Here is a 15644-nt window from a genome sequence, read left to right as displayed (position 1 = left end):
CGTCATCGTCCTTCCCGGACACCAGGCCCAATATCAACAATGTGCGTGTTGTCCGTTAGCCAAAGATGGAGTTCACCCTTTTCTTTTTCTTTGGGATACACCGGCAGAGTAACGAGCATCACATTCCTGTTATCTTCACCGTCAATTGTCGCTGTGGTGAACCCGCTCCTAACGGCCTTCCCTTCTCCGTCCTTTTTGTTGCCCCACACGCGCGAGAGTGTCCCGAGTGCCTCCGTCCACGACTCCCCCTTGTCGCCGGACTCGTACACCCTGCGGCGGCCATCACCACACGCAGTCATCATCATGAGTTTGTCCTTCCACTCCACGACGGAGGGATCACTGCAGCCATCGGCAGACATCCCCTTAGACAGCTTCCAATTCTTAGTATCCTGCAAGTGTAGTACCAAAGAAACGGTAGTTGTCTTTCCATCCTTTCCTGCGTCTACGTCATCCTTCTTTTTCGTGCCTTCCAGCGGAAAAACAAGCGTACCATCCTTCATCTTAACACCCGATCCGCCGCTTCCAATCAGTCCTGTCAAGGATGAAGGTTGTTCGCCCAAAGTTGTCGTCGGGACAGCGCTGGTATCTTTCCACTCAATTTGTTTGTTACTTTCTTTATCACTGACTGTCCCTTTCACCAGCAATAGTCCCCAGTCATCTGCATCACTCCCCTGACCACCTTTACGACTGTATTTCCCAACGACCATGTAAATATTACTTTCCCTCACAACCGTTGTTGGTCCGCTCACATCCAATTCCTTGCTTGTGGGAGCGCCTTCCTCCAGAACTCGTATCACTCTGGCTTTCGTAAGCACTTCCTCCGGTGTGTTATCGTTTTTTATCGTGAGAAGTTGGGATGCAATGCCAGTAAAGGTATCTTCTCCATCCTTCTTCTTGCACTGCGCCTCGGCAACGGCAAATACGCCACTCCCCACTTTCAAAAGGCCGGGAACACCCAACGATTTCACACTTACGCCCTCCTCATTAGCGTCCTCCAATTGATACTTTGGATCTGCCGGCAGATCCTCCACAGCTTGCGTAGCTCCACCACTGCTGCAGCAAATCATCACGACGAGGAGGAGGAGCACCGCGGAAGTAAACGCACACCGGGACATGTTGGGCCTCTGCCGCTCACTCTCTCTTCCTTCCCTCCTCCTTCCGCTGGATCCGGTCACGCGGCGACGGTTGTGTGTGCGGGGTGCCTTCACAGCAGCAACACGTGAGAGCATATAAATATGTGTGTGTGGGCGGTGTGTGTGCTGTTGGTCCTTTCAGTGCCTTACAATTTCACAGTAGCAATTAGCGCTTGTTTTCCCTTCTTTGCGAGGGTGGGAAATAAATAATGAGAAAACATGTCCACAAAAAAAGTACAACAGTAACCACCGTCACCCATCCACACTGTGAGTGGCACCATCATCCCCGCCGCAGTCACTCCCAACAACAACTCACGCACACAGACACACGGAACAGCGGAAAGAAGAACAGTACACAGGAAGCACACAGCGATTGCCACCACCAGCACCAGCAGGAGTCACGGCGGATGTCTTATTCGTTACGCGTCAGCACACACCAGGCGACGTCCACACACAAAAAAAACATCGGAATGCAAAAGGCACAACCGTCCTCCGCAGCACCCACGCGCTCTCACCAGTCATTTTACTGTTCTCCCTTCCAACGCACATCACCCGCTCCGCCGCCGGCGCACACCGCCTCGCACAGCCGGAAAAGCCCCCGCCATCAAATACACAACAAGAAAGACGCTTCGGCACCTGCAGCTGCTGGGCGGAAATCGCTCCGCACCTATTTCAGGCACCCTCAACAACGCACGACAAAGACAAGCGTTGCAGGCTCCCTTCAATCCCCATCCCAAGGGCCGCAGCAGCCAGAATCGTGTTCGTGCGTGCGTTCATTCTCAGCGTTTTAAACACGGCATGTTCAGCATGACATGTGTGTACATTTGCTTGTGTTTGACAGCGCCTATACTTGCAGAGCAGCTGTGCGCCACAAGAGAGTCTGAAGAAAGCAACGGCAGAGAGAGGCAGATAGCACACACGCAAATTACTCATATCATCGCACACACACGCAGCCGCGGAATGGGTGCACTCAACCACAAAATCAAAAAGGAAAACAAAACAAAAAGCCGAAGCGTGGGACGACCAGCGCACATACTCACTGCTCCCGTAAAGCAAAACACACACACAGAGGGAGAGAGAGAGGTCGCCCACTCAATGCAATGAAAACAAAACAGAAACAGTTACGGTGCTCCGCCCATGCAGCCAGGCAGGACGGCAGCGGTGCGTGTGGTGCAAAGGAGAGCACCAACGGGCCTGCATGGGTGTGCATGCATATATACAATGGGCACATTATTGTGTGCGCCTCGTGGGGTGAGGTGAGGGCGAGAGTCCATGCAAGGGGACACACACAGAGAGAAAGACGAGTGTGTGTGCGGGCGGTGCATGGCTCTCTCACACTCACTCTCACGCGGCCACCACCGCAGCCGCACAGCAACATGAAGAAGAAGCAAAAGAGGGGAGGTGGTGTGGGAGACCGCGGTGCTGCCGTCACTGTAACCGTCATTTTTATTTGCCGTGTTATTTGTACCGAAGGCGGTCTTTTTCTTTGCTTCTCCGTCATTTTTAAGGGAATGTTTATGTTGGTGGTCTTCTTCTGTAGCTGCCGATTCAGGAAATTCAGCATCTTTTCGAATGTTCGCGTCTTCCTCGTCTGCCCCAAGTGCGGCAGCAGCACCACCTTCTCCTGCAGAAGATTGTGGCAACGGTGGGTCAATGGTTTCATTTGATTTCCTTTTCGTTGAAACCGAGGGAATTTCCCTTTTCAATGGATCTGATGAACTGGCGGCGGATCCCTCCTGTTGCATGCCCTGTGGTTTTACAGGTGGCGGTGACTGTGGCGTTGACTTTGGCTCTGTCGTTGAAGCAGTCGGCACCTTTTCTTTTTGTGCTTTTGGTAGTTGCGGTTGTTCTTCCCTCTGGCGTCGTTTTTCCTGTACTTCTTCATGGCCTTGAAGTTGTTGGTCATGCTGGGATAATCCTCTGTGCTGTACGTCGGTCTCGTGTTGTGGTTGTCCTGGCTCTACTTCCGGTTGCTTTCTTTCCTGCTGCGCTGGGTCTCCTTGTAGCGCTGCTTCTTGTCCTACAAGTTGATTTCCTTTTAGTACTGAAGCGTCTTCACGTGACGATTGTTTTTCGTGACTTTCTTTGTTTTTCTGTTTGTTCTTCTCTTCAAGTCCTTTTTTTGTTTTTACTTCTTCAACATCTTGCCGTACTTGCCGCGTGACTCCTGCATCTTGCACCGGGTTGGTTTGATGACTCTGACCAGCACCGGTAGGTGGAGCAGGAGGCTGTAGGCCTGTTTGGGGATTTGGGTCACTGGACTTGTGTGACGGCAATGACGGATCGGTAGAAATGGCATCTGTGTCGTTTGTCGTCGCCTTCGTACATTCCGCGGTATTTCCTTCCGACCCCGGCTCCACAGAGCAGGACTTGTGATCCAAACCTTCTCTTCCATCCATAACTTCAGATGATCCACCTTGTGGGGCTTCGGACCTCTCAGAAGAAAAATCCACATTCCCATCAGACTCATCACCATTGACCGCCGGCACTGCACCACAGCACGCAGAGGGCACACACCAGCAGCACACGGCCAGTCAACATCGCCATCACTCCTGCCACTTGCGTGTAGCCTTCAGCACAAACTAACAACACGTCAACGCAGAGCAAAAGCAAAAGGAGACAATTCACAAAGCCACGCACCGTCCCATCCAGCAATGAGAGTCACGCACCACCACAACAATTAGGTGGGCATGGTTCAACAACAATCAAAAAAAGAAGTGCTCCTCGCCAGTGCCCTGTTCCTCGCACTCTCACAGTCACTGTTACTGTTATTCCCTCTCCTCAGGCCCTCACAGGCACGCCACGCTCACTTCAACACGCGCCCCTCCAGCAAAGGCAGTCCGTCATGCGCTCCCACTGCGCCGCAACGTCCGTCACCTCCTCCCAGTCGAACAGCTCCGTGTCCTCCACGTCCCTCACAATCGTCGGCATGCCCCGGCCGCGCAACACCCACAGCGCCACAGTGTCGTGCCGCCTCTCCTCCCCAATCATGAACGCAACACCCTACGTGTGCAGGTGCACGTGCTCCATGCGCTGCAACCACAGGCCGATCAGGTTGGCTGTCATGAACTGCATCTTGTCGTCCTCCGTGTACTTGGAGCAGACCCTCACATCCTCTCAATCCACGGCCTGGTGCTGCGAGAGGCTGCCGAGAGGCGCTACGTGTGTGGAAGAAGCAAATGTGGGGAAACAACGGCCACCCTCACTCCCTCACACATCTCCACTTCCCTCCGCTGTCCCACACAAAAGGGCGGTGTCATGGGGAAGAGATGCCCGCCGCACAGCGCATGCACGAGGGCACACGCGGAAGCAATGCCATCCACTTCGCACCGCAAGATACTGCCATGCGCTCAGCACACACACGGCGGCAACGAGAGCGACGGGGTGCATCCAACTACATACCGCACAGACATTTACTTCTCTCCGCACGGCTAGTAGCGTCCCACACTCACAGTGAGGCACGGCGCACACCATCTTCTCCCTCCGAGAGCACTCAGGAGGCCAGCGCCCAGTCACCCTCGTGCCATCGCAATGGGTAGCACAAACAACCGTCGTCGCAAACCATCGGCGCCTCTAGCAGAAAAGAAGAAAAAGATATGAGGGCAGTTCAGAAACACAGCCGGCAGAGGGACACCCAACGACACACGGGGGCACACAGTGACAGTGGACACGGCACGGACAAAAAGAAGTCCGCAGGGATTTTTTAAAAAAGAAACTAAAATGAATCAGTAGGACTTCCATTTCGTGTGCCATGCAGCACAAGACGATCACGTGCGCATAAATATTACCTGCAAAAGTAAAAAATGCAATGAAAAAAGAAAAATCTTATTACTCCACCAGCCCACACAACATCCCTCACATTTCACGCGGCATCCGGCCGTTTCTTCCAATCCCCGTTCCTGCAGTCCGTGGGAAGCACAGCAGCGGAGCCGGCACCGCGTGTGGGCAACAGCAAAAAACAAACACACAAGAGAGAAAACACGTCGCCCATTCCAGTGCACATCAACCGAACATTAAATAATGAGAAGAAAAAAGGGCACTTATTACTCCAGTGGAAAAGCATCAAAAAGAACATTACAAAGAAGAAAAAAAGGTTTAAAAAGCGATCCGTAAGTCATTTAAAAAAAGAGGAGAAAAAGTGACATAAAAACCGCAAAGTATGCGGCAAATATCCCCCGTGGGGAGTCACAATTCCACCCTCTTTCGCTCGAAAGACCACCAAAACTCCACACAGTTCCAGCAGCAGCAACGCCAGAGACACGCACACACGCGCAGTGCGGCCGCCAGTTGAATCGCGTGGTATCAACTCCACGTCGTCAAACAGGGCGAGGCGGCCGTCTGGACTCACGCCGCTCCAGATCGCGCAAGGTCACATTTCTTGATGCCGTTTTGTTCTTCCGGGGACGTTCTGACCATTCATTCCTCCCGCAATTTTCCCAGGAACGTGCTCGCCGCTGCCGTCAACGGCCTCAGTCTTACGGACATCTCTCGAGCCCACTGCCTTCCTCAACGCGGTGGCGAGCGCAGTCTTCGTCACGAATGCATTCGGATCCATTTCTATGTCCCGACTCATGGCAATGCTAGGCTTCCTCTTGGGTGGTGTCGGAACCACGTTTTCTTTCGGATCGCTTGCAATGCAAGGCTTTTTCATAGACGTGTTGGTCGCCGTGTTGGATGCGGGACTCCGATCGATGGTGTTGGGTCCGTCAGCCGCCGCAGACTGTCGCCGATCCTCGTGTTGACGTGACGGCTCAGCATTCACTTGCGGCGCAGTTGTCCCACCAGATTTTGTGTCATCCTTCCCTTCACGGGGTGGCGGCAACTGACAGATGCCCGTCTGGTCAGCATCGCTGCTCCGTGCAGGCGGATGGATGGTTCCATCGGGGGAAAATTGACGCCACCACAATTCATAAGGGCCGGTGTATTTATGTGCCGTCACATTCATCGTGAAGGCAACGGTGGCCTCTTCCTCTTCCGTTGCACAGCTGGCAGCACAGTTGCTAAATGTGTGCACCGCATTGGCCACATGACACACAGCACCCAGCTCACCATTCCTGCCATGCATGCGCACAACAAAGCCACTGAAAGTGTAATTCTCACACTGAGCCTCAGCACTGGCAGCAGAACACTTCTTCCACACCCACACACACACGATAGCTCAGGCTGCCGTCACTCGGAGCACACGACACATCCACCGGCACAACCACCGCATCCGCATCACCAGATACATCTCCAGCACTCCCAGCAGCCGTCACGCACACGGAGCGAGCACCCACCACACCAGCCACAACCGCAAGCAAACCCTCATCCATCCATGACGTGGCACAAAAACCTACAGCCATCCTGCCCTCAATGGGATTTGGAGCCCAACTCAACGCAGTCACACGCAGTGCATCACACCCGCAAAAATGGAGATTCGGGCTGCGCACTCCCTCTCCTCCCTTCTCCTCATGGCCACGGAAGAAGACAACAGCCGCCACACGCAACTGTCAGCATGCACCACAAAAGAAGCCTTGAAATCCACTGCAATGTGCATCTTGTGTGTGTGGTTGTGTGTGCCTGCAGAAGCACAAAGCAAAGAAGTAGAAAAGAGGGGACAGAGTATGCGGAGAGACACACAAAAATGTACAGCGGAGATGCATGGCGGAAACAACAGGAAAAATACCGCTCAAACTAACGACTGCACTGCAGCCCAGGCAGCGGCAATTCACACAAGATTTATCCAAAACAAAAAAATGTCCCCCTTCATCTTATACAAACCCCATCACACAAAATAATTATAAATGAAAAGAAATCGTCCATTACTGTTCCACACAAATTTTAAAAAGCTTCCGGCAGCCGTGCGGCCACACCAAACCGTCTGCGTACATTTTGTCCGAAAATAAAATTAAAAGATATTTAAATGTCTTTCAACCGTCCGACCTCCATGTGTCCGCACATCGTTTATATTTCATGGGGTCATCTGCGTGTTGCTGCTCCCCTCAGCCCTCCCATCGGCGCGTGAGTGCGGCCCGCAGAGCACAGTCACTCGTGTGTGGGGGGACTGAGAGAAGCACGCAGACACGACGGCAGTCGCGTCACTCAATCGGGAGAGTGAGCGCAGCAAAAGAAAAGAAAAACACGGCGGCAGGGTGTGGCTGTGTGTGTGGCGCTGCGGGTGTCTGCCAGCCCTGGCCGCAAAGAAAACAAAACAGGAGGGAAAGAAATGTGTGCTCCGCCCCACAGGCCCTCGTCGCACGCCCACACGTCACGGCTCCCTCAGCGCGCCGTTCGTCGCCGCCCCTCCTCATGCGTGCAGCAGGCGAGGCGCACAGGGCCGTCGTCATGAGCGTGTCGGTGGGTGTGCGAGTGGAGCAGTTGGGCGGAACCACACGGCACCCCTCACAGGAAGAGTGCAGAACAAACAATTAAAAGAGGGAAGAGTAGAAAAGAAAAAAACGTCCATAGCGATTGCCCCCAAAAGCAAAAAAGCGAAGGAATGAGAGATTAAAAAAAGTAAAATCAACCAAAAAGAAGCAAACAGTAAAAGAATTTTAAAACACGCAAAAAAATGATTTATGAATGAAATTTGTTCCCATGGGAATAGTAATTCTGTGCTCGGGAGGTCGCAATTGTCCCACGCGGCAGCCAGTCATCCCTCACAGAGTCGCAAACCCCCACAGTCCCAACAGAAGAAGCGATGGCAGCGATGGCAGCAGTCCACTCTCACGCACAGTACACGCATCAGTGTTATTCCCCTGCGACGAATTTCCCAGGCTGCTGTTGAGTGCCGCAGACTTTACTTCCCCGGCCTGTGGATGGATTCCCTCCTCTCCCTGCCCATCCGTTCCTCCTGCCGTCTCCCCATCCGCACCAGAGCTCGCGCTCACATCAGCTGTCAATGCGGGTCCATCGTGCCCCTCGCCTTTAGCGGTAAGAACGTTTGTATCTGCGGCGGCGGCGGTATTACCCACGGAAGGTGTGTGCGGTCCATCCCCCTGTATCGTATCTGCACTCCCCTCCCCCACCGTCGGGTTACCGCTAGACGAGAAAGCGACATCCACATCTGCATTTCCATCGGGAGGCTTTCCTGGCGCGAGTTGGTTCACAGATTGCCCACTTCCCGAGGAAGTCGTTGAAGCGGACACTGCTGATGGGGATGCACTTCCACCGGCAGCACCTTCACCTCCATTCAAAGGTTCCTGTCCCGCATGCGGTGTTCCACCAGAAGAAGGCAACACAATTTCCTGCGCATTTGTTTCCTTCGGAGGCGTAATCGGGGGTTTAATTGCATTAAGAGCAGTAATCTCATTGTCATCCAACGGGCGGTTGTACAGCAGGACGTTCCTCACAGTCACAGACACGCCTCCTTGGCCCTCTGTGTTGCTTCCGTCCCCTCCAATGTAGAAGTGGGAGATCCCTTTAGAATTCGTATTCTCCAATTTACATGGCTCACCCACACGCTTACCATCGACGTACGCGGAGCCCTGAGTGCCGTTCTGCAGCACAATGGCCACTTGGTACCGTGTTGTATCTGTCTGTGTCTCCCAATTGCTTCTGTGCTCCTTAATCACCTTTCCGTCGCCACACAATAATGTCCACTTCTTCTCTCTGTTGTTGTACGACAGTCCAAGGAGTACTGGATTCTCTGCATCACTCATCTTCGCACCCATCACTGAAATGGGGCCCTCCTTCTTCGGCACACCGTCGATGGACACCGTCGCCAAAAGAGTGAAGTTGTAGTTCGCAAAGTGGTACAGCTGATTCTCTCCCTGCCTGCCAACAGGCCACTCCGCCCACGCTCCCCGGAACTTCACTCCATCGGAAGACCCTGCAGTCTCTGCTACCCCTGCTGACGCTCCTTCTTCCGCTCCCTTCTTTACTGTGGCGTTCACCCCGAGGTACTCGTCCCTCCATGTGTCATCAGAGAAGTTGCCGGACAAAAAGCCAACCAGCCCAGCCGTGATCTTAACAGTAGTGCTGCAGGCAGTGTCAGGTGAGGGACCCTTCTCAGCACTCTCAGAAGGGCACAGCTCGGAGACACGTTCGTCCACTTCCTTCCAGGTCGCCAGCACCTTCTTCACCCGCTGCAGCTGCTCAGTCAGAAGCACAGAGACCATACCGAGTGATGATTCCGCATCGCCCTTCTTCTTCTCGTACAGTGCAATCAACTCCTTCTTCTCCTCATTAGTTTCACCTTCAACACTTTTGTGCAACAGGGCGCTGGCGGCAGCGTCATCGTCCTTCCCGGATACCGGCCCAATATCAACAATGTGCTTATTGTCCGTCAGCCAAAGATGGAGTTCGCCCTTTTTATTTTCCTTTTGGTTTTCTTTGGGATACACCGGCAGAGTAACGAGCATCACATTCCTGTCATCTTCACCGTCAATTGTCGCTGTGGTGAACCCGCTCCTAACGGCCTTCCCTTCTCCGTCCTTTTTTTTGCCCCACACGCGCGAGAGTGTCCCGAGTGCCTCCGTCCACGACTCCCCCTTGTCGCCGGACTCGTACACCCTGCGGCGGCCATCACCACACGCAGTCATCATCATGAGTTTGTCCTTCCACTCCACGACGGAGGGAGCACTGCAGCCATCGGCAGACATCCCCTTCGACAGCACCCAACCCTTAGTATCCTTCGAGTATATGATAAGTGAGACGGTCTTCCCATCCTTTTCGTTGCCACCATCCTGGTTCTTCTTCTTCCTCGTCCCTTCCAATGGGAACACAATCGTACCGTCATTCATCTTAACGCCCGATCCACCGCCGCCAATCAGCCGCAACAAAGATTCGTGTTGTTTGTCTTTATAATTCCACGGAATAAAGTAACTGTCATTCCAGTAAATTCTTTTTTCATTGCTACTTTCTTCGTTACTTACGTTACCTTTCACCAGCAAAAGCCCCGAGTCGTCTGCTTCGCCATCCTCTTTACCAGTGGCAGCTGTAGGACTGTATTTCCCAACGACCATGTAAATATCATTTCCCTGCACAACCGTTGTTGGCCGGCTCACATCCACTTCCTTGCTTGTGGTAGCGACTTCCTCCAGAACTCGTATCACTCTGGCTTTCGTAAGCACTTCCTCCGGTGTGTTATCGTTTTTTATCGTGAGAAGTTGGGATGCAATGCCAGTAAAGGTATCTTCTCCACCCTCACCATTCTTCTTGCACTGCGCCTCGGCAACGGCAAATACGCCACTCCCCACTTTCAAAAGGCCGGGAACACCCAACGATTTCACACTTACGCCCTCCTCATTAGCGTCCTCCAATTGATACTTTGGAACTGCCGGCAGATCCTCCTCACCTTGCGTAGCTCCACAAGTACTGCAGCACATCAGCACGACGAGGAGGAGCAACACCGCAGAACAGAAATGCCGGGACATGTTGGGCCTCTGCCGCTCACTCTCTCCTCCTCCCCTCTTCCTTCCGCTGGATCCGGTCACGCGGCGACGGTTGTGTGTGCGGGGTGCCTGCACTGCAGCAACACGTGAGAGCATATAAATATGTGTGTGGGCGGTGTGTGTGCTGTTGGTTCTTTCAGTGCCTTACAATTTCACAGTAGCAATTAGCGATTGTTTTCCCTCTTTGTGAGGGTGGGAAATAAATAATGAGAAAACATGTCCACAAAAAAAGTACAACAGTAACCACCGTCACCCATCCACACTGTGAGTGGCATCATCATCCCCGCTACAGTCACTCCCAACAACAACAACTCACGCACGCAGACACACGGAACAGCAGAAGGGAGAACAGTGCACCTGGAACACACAGCGACTGCCACCACCAGCAGGAGGAGTCACGGCGGGTGCTTCTGCCACGCGTCAGCACACACCGAGCGGCGACTGCCCACACACAAAACAACCAGCGGAATGCAAAAGAGCACAACCGCCCCTTGCAAAGCCCACGCGCTCTCGCCAGTCATTTTACTGTTGTCCCTTCCAGCGCAAATCACCCACACAGGCAAGGAATCCCTGACCAAAGTATACTCAGCATGGGAGATACAAATTGGCACGTGCAGCAGCTGGACAAGAAGCAATCCGCACTTGTCCCTGGCACCCTAAGCCACACCACCCAATAGACTGCACGCCAGCAACGTGTCAAAAAATAAATCGCAGGCTCCCGTCCTCCCTCCTCGCGAGGGACGTCGCAGCCAGAATCTTCTGCGTGCGTGCATTCTCAGCTATCACGCCGCTCTACAGAGTATGCATAATGGCGTGTGTGTGTGCATGTGTGTTTGGCAGCGCCTATACTTGCGGAGCAGCTGTGCGCCACAAGAGAGTCTGAAGAAAGCAACGGCAGAGAGAGGCAGATAGCACACACGCAAATTACTCATATCATCACACATACACGCAGCCGGCGGAATGGATGCACTCAACCACAAAATCAAAAAGAAAAACAAAACAAAAAGCCGAAGCGTGGGACGACCAGCGCACGCACTCTCATTGCTCCCGTAAAGCAAAACACACACACACAGAGAGAGAGAGAGGTCGCCCACTCAATGCAATAAAAACAAAACAGAAACAGTTACGGTGCTCCGTCCATGCAGCCAGGCAGGACGGCAGCGGTGCGTGTGGTGCAAAAGAGAGCACCAACGGGCCTGCATGGGTGTGCATGCATATATACAATGGGCACATTATGTGTGTGCCTCGTGGGGTGAGGTGAGGGCGAGAGTCCATGCAAGGGGACACACACACAGAGAGAGAAGGAAGAGTGTGTGTGCGGGCGGTGCATGGCTCTATCACACTCACTCTCACGCGGCCACCACCGTAGCAGCAACAACAAGAAGAAGCAAAAGAGGGGAGGTGTGGGAGACTGCGGTGCTGCTGTCACTGTTGCCAGACGCCACCGTGACACTTTTTATATCCGCGACTTGGACTCGTGTTTCCTTCGTATTATTATATTTATTTTCATCCCGCCTTTCTTCTGTCCCTGACACATCGGAATCCGGTGTATTGTTCGGAATACCTTCTCCAGTGCTTCTGTCTGCTTCGTTATTTGCATTATCGCTGGCAACGAGGGTTGTTGTTGTGGTTGATTCGGCTCTACCGCTAGATGTTTCATTCTGATCTGTGTCTACGGTGGTGGCGATATCCTCTTCTGCCAAATCTTTGTTTGGCTTCATGCTCACTGAGTCTTCCTCTGGCTGCGGCACCGGCTCCTTATCTGCATTGGGGAGTGGCCCTTCCACTGGCGGTGATGGTGTTAGATCTGTTGCTTTCGCTGGCAAATCCCCCTGTGATGCTCCCTCTGGTGACTTTATTGCAGTGGTCTTAGTCGTCTTGGCAAGGCCTCCGACGCTCTCAATTGTTTCTTTTGCCGGCTGTCTCGTGCGACTTTGTGATACTGTCGTACCGCCCTCACCGGTCCCCAGAACTGTTTGCTCTTTTGTACTAGGCTCCAAGCCCGCTCTATCTTGATTCCCTAGCAGACCATCTGCCGGACTTGTATCTGAAGTCTCTGGCGCTGTCATATCAATCCTATCTTTTTTCTGTAACGCATCAGTCGCATCTGCTCTCTTTCCGCCACCTTTTCCCGGTACCAAACCGGACACCTCACCTGACGACATTGACTGACCGGTCACCGTCATTGGTGCCCCTCGCGCAGTGGACAACGTAATTGGTGGCAGCGGCTCACTGACCCCCGGTGATCCTCCTGGTACAAGAGACGGTGAATAGGTTCCGCTTACAATATCTTCAACCTGAGCCGTCTCAGACTCTGATGCGCAAACGGACGGGCAGAAGCACAGGGCAAGCACCAACAGGGCGCACAGCAGACGGCACGTCATCATCATCGTGAGTGTGGTCGTTCAGCGGTGTGGAGCTGATCTGCACAGTGAGGGAAATGGAGAGCAACAGGGAGACGAGAGGTGCGGCAGACACACACAGAGAGCACACCACATGAGGAGAGGGCAGCAGCCAGGCATGCACCGTACGCCGCACACCACGCACGACACACACTCCAATCCACGGCAGCAGGCACACACACACACACACACAGCCCTGCCGCAACACCAACACACAGATGGAGGATGGAGAAGCAAACAGGAGCGGCACACAAGGCTCCACCGCATGCACATGCGGCGAGAGCGGTCCGTCGTGTCGGCACCCCTCACGGAGGGTGCGCACACACACAAGAAGGTGCAGCGCACACAGCAACACAAAAGCAAAGTAACAAAAAAGGAGATCCCCGCACACCAAGTGGATTGTTGGTCCACGGGAAGTGCGGCCAATATTCATTTTTTTTTTTTTCTTCTCTTACCAGTCGTAGTAACTACACCTCAATTGTGCAGCTCTGGTAAGCGTACGAAGGAATTCAGTAGCAAGGATAACCTTACTCCGCGGGCAGCCACTATAGAATGGCTCCAACATCTGCCCTTCCGGCCCGTAAAACTAAGTAACAACTACTCATCGGGTTTGAAGCATGAACAGCAGGCGCTTGGCTTCCTCTCTAGTAAGAGTACTAGACCCTGGCACCACGTTGAGGTGGCCGGCTGAGCCAGGGGCCAATATTCATCACAAAGCAGCTTGTTATCTTGTTTTGGTTGTATGCTGCTACAATAACGAGTGAGTAGCGCAAGGGCCGTCCGTACAAAAGTGGCAAGTATTCCGTCGTGCGGGCTGGGGCAGTCACAAACAGTCGCATTCCCAGATTCCCAACGACGAGGGCATTCCCGCAGTGGATGAGGCGGAGTCTCCCGTGGTCCGTCGGGGATCAGCAGCCCGTGGCGTCCGTGATGAGGCGGTGGCGGAAGAGCCTGGTCCATCTCGAGTACCCGCGTTTGTGCTTCCTGCGTGTCTCGCCTGCTGGCATGCTTGGCAACTTCGGTGGCGACCTGCGCGCGAGGCACCTGTTAAAAAGACGGTGGCGCCATTGTGGCATCCGCATGGGAGGCCCTCGCAAACTATTATAACGCCAGGCTGAGCACGTCCGGCATGTGCCCTCATACTGTGGACGGACATGTGCACTCTGCCGCAGGTTGGGCAGGAGGACGTCAATCCGCCGCTCGCTGGTCGGCAAGGAGTTGCGGTGCTCACGTCGGGAAGAGGTTCCGGCGGAGGCAGAGGCGGGCCGGTCACCGCAGTCAGGGAGGGACGGCACCACCGACACAGAGGGTTCCTTGTGATCCGCAGGGCGCGTGCAGGCCTGTCGAAGAATGGGCAGGAGTCGCATCGCGCCTGTGCGCAGTGCCGCCACTCGGGGACCGATGTCCGGGTCAGCACCAGGAATAGAGTCCTCGCCACACCGACAGGCGCCTGTCGCACGGTGTGCGCGCCCTCCTTTTCCTCCTGGGCATCCTTCCGTTATAACCTCTTGACGGCGGTAAGGAAGTCCACGTGCCAGGCATTGACGCAGTCCTGCGAGAGGGATCGTGCAATCGTGGCTTGTTTGTCAGCGGCCTCATTGCGTGGAATACCGCAGTGTGATGGGAAATATAAAATCCACAGGGTGACCTCGCTTCACCAAGGAAAGCAGCATAATCCAAATTTGCTCAGTATCGCGGTCTCGCACGGTCGGTGGGCAACGCGGGGTGCCTCAATTGCCGAGAGGGAGTCCGTTTCCTCCAGCATTCGTGTGGGCGATTGGGATGTTCCCAGACAAGGAGGTACGAGATGTCTAAAAACATTTTCGATCGCAAGGCAGTCTGCCCTATATGAGCATGCGAGGCTGCCAGTTGCTGCACGATGTACCTCCACAGGGAGATCATTTGTCGTGGTGGAGTCATATAATAGCGCAGCGGATCCGGATGCGAGTGCAGCGAGAGACGAAGGACCGTCCGTCCACAATTCAAAATCACAATCCCCCAAAGAGGAGTGAGTAGAATAGAAAGCCGTGCGCCCGACATCGTCAGAGTCTTCTTCGGCAAACAGTGGCTGATAAAATCTCACGCTGTTGCAGATCGCAGTGTCCCAGGGAAAAATTCGATGTTGGGCAAGAGGCGCGCGAATGTGGTTGTGGGGTGTCCCAATAATGTCACAGACGCGTAGCAATCCATTAATAACAGCATCTCTCAGAGGCGGATTGATGTCGCCGCTTTCCTGTGCATGGACGGCGGCATAGGTTGCGAGTAGATAAGGGAACGCAAATCCTCGTGATCATGGAGGCGTATATAGCGTTCGTATTGTGTGAGTGCACGACGCCAGAGTATCTTCCGGAGCGGAAGAATATTGGCCTCCAAATAGACGGATGTGTCTTCCGTAGAGGCGCTCAGGCCAAGAATGTTATGCCGCCGTCGCGGTACCGTACCTCCATATTATGGAGGTAAGTGGGGGCGAGTCACGGGACAATTGCCTCGCCATTATGAAATAGCACACTATGAACGCATCCAATCAAAAAGGATCGCATGGTGTGATGGGACGCGCCCGCCTCTGCGACCAGACGCAGCTGATAGCGGCGTGACATGGTCCTCTTTGCAGCGGTGGAAGCATGCGTAACAGAATTAAGAAGTTGATCGAACGTGTTGCCCAGCAAGCGCACTGGGCGTGACTGAATACGTAGGTTCCCGCTAACAAGATGGAGATCGACCATGTCCTCGTCAGA

The 15644-nt window shown here is 53.8% G+C and overlaps 3 protein-coding genes and 3 pseudogenes across 3 annotated transcripts, besides 7 other annotated features; all 6 read right to left on the bottom strand.

Annotated features, from left to right (window-relative positions):
• Tc00.1047053503609.10 lies at window positions 1-1229 on the bottom strand (annotated as a pseudogene; the record flags this gene model as incomplete).
• Window positions 1-1946: a sequence feature (areas not merged during assembly with more than two copies in the genome that could not be assigned to a particular haplotype).
• Window positions 1947-3003: a sequence feature (haploid, Esmeraldo-like haplotype).
• Window positions 2478-3680, bottom strand: Tc00.1047053503609.24 (annotated as a pseudogene).
• Window positions 3004-10005: a sequence feature (areas not merged during assembly with more than two copies in the genome that could not be assigned to a particular haplotype).
• Window positions 3915-4244, bottom strand: Tc00.1047053503609.32 (annotated as a pseudogene).
• Window positions 5503-6198, bottom strand: Tc00.1047053503609.40 (uncharacterized protein; the record flags this gene model as incomplete). The annotated part of the gene is made up of 1 exon (XM_805402.1): window positions 5503-6198. The coding sequence occupies one exon, from the start codon at window positions 6196-6198 to the stop codon at window positions 5503-5505; it is 696 nt and encodes a 231-aa protein (XP_810495.1).
• On the bottom strand, window positions 7772-10603 carry Tc00.1047053503609.50 (trans-sialidase, putative; the record flags this gene model as incomplete). Its single annotated transcript, XM_805403.1, has 1 exon — window positions 7772-10603. One exon carries the CDS (start codon window positions 10601-10603, stop codon window positions 7772-7774), a length of 2832 nt encoding a protein of 943 aa, XP_810496.1.
• Window positions 10006-10147: a sequence feature (areas merged during assembly that could not be assigned to a particular haplotype. This can correspond to areas where the two haplotypes were merged or to regions with more than two copies in the genome that were merged during assembly.).
• Window positions 10148-15644: part of a sequence feature (areas not merged during assembly with more than two copies in the genome that could not be assigned to a particular haplotype) that runs on past the window's edge.
• Tc00.1047053503609.60 (mucin-associated surface protein (MASP), putative) lies at window positions 11857-12897 on the bottom strand (the record flags this gene model as incomplete). The annotated part of the gene is made up of 1 exon (XM_805404.1): window positions 11857-12897. One exon carries the CDS (start codon window positions 12895-12897, stop codon window positions 11857-11859), a length of 1041 nt encoding a protein of 346 aa, XP_810497.1.
• Window positions 13083-13102: a microsatellite.
• Window positions 13768-15644: part of a mobile genetic element that runs on past the window's edge.

This window comes from Trypanosoma cruzi, genomic scaffold (genome assembly GCF_000209065.1).
Source record: "Trypanosoma cruzi strain CL Brener 1047053517059 genomic scaffold, whole genome shotgun sequence".
Classification (NCBI taxonomy): Eukaryota; Euglenozoa; class Kinetoplastea; order Trypanosomatida; family Trypanosomatidae; genus Trypanosoma; species Trypanosoma cruzi.
Note: the sequence above shows the minus strand (reverse complement) of the source record. Positions and strands in the feature narration are given on the sequence as shown.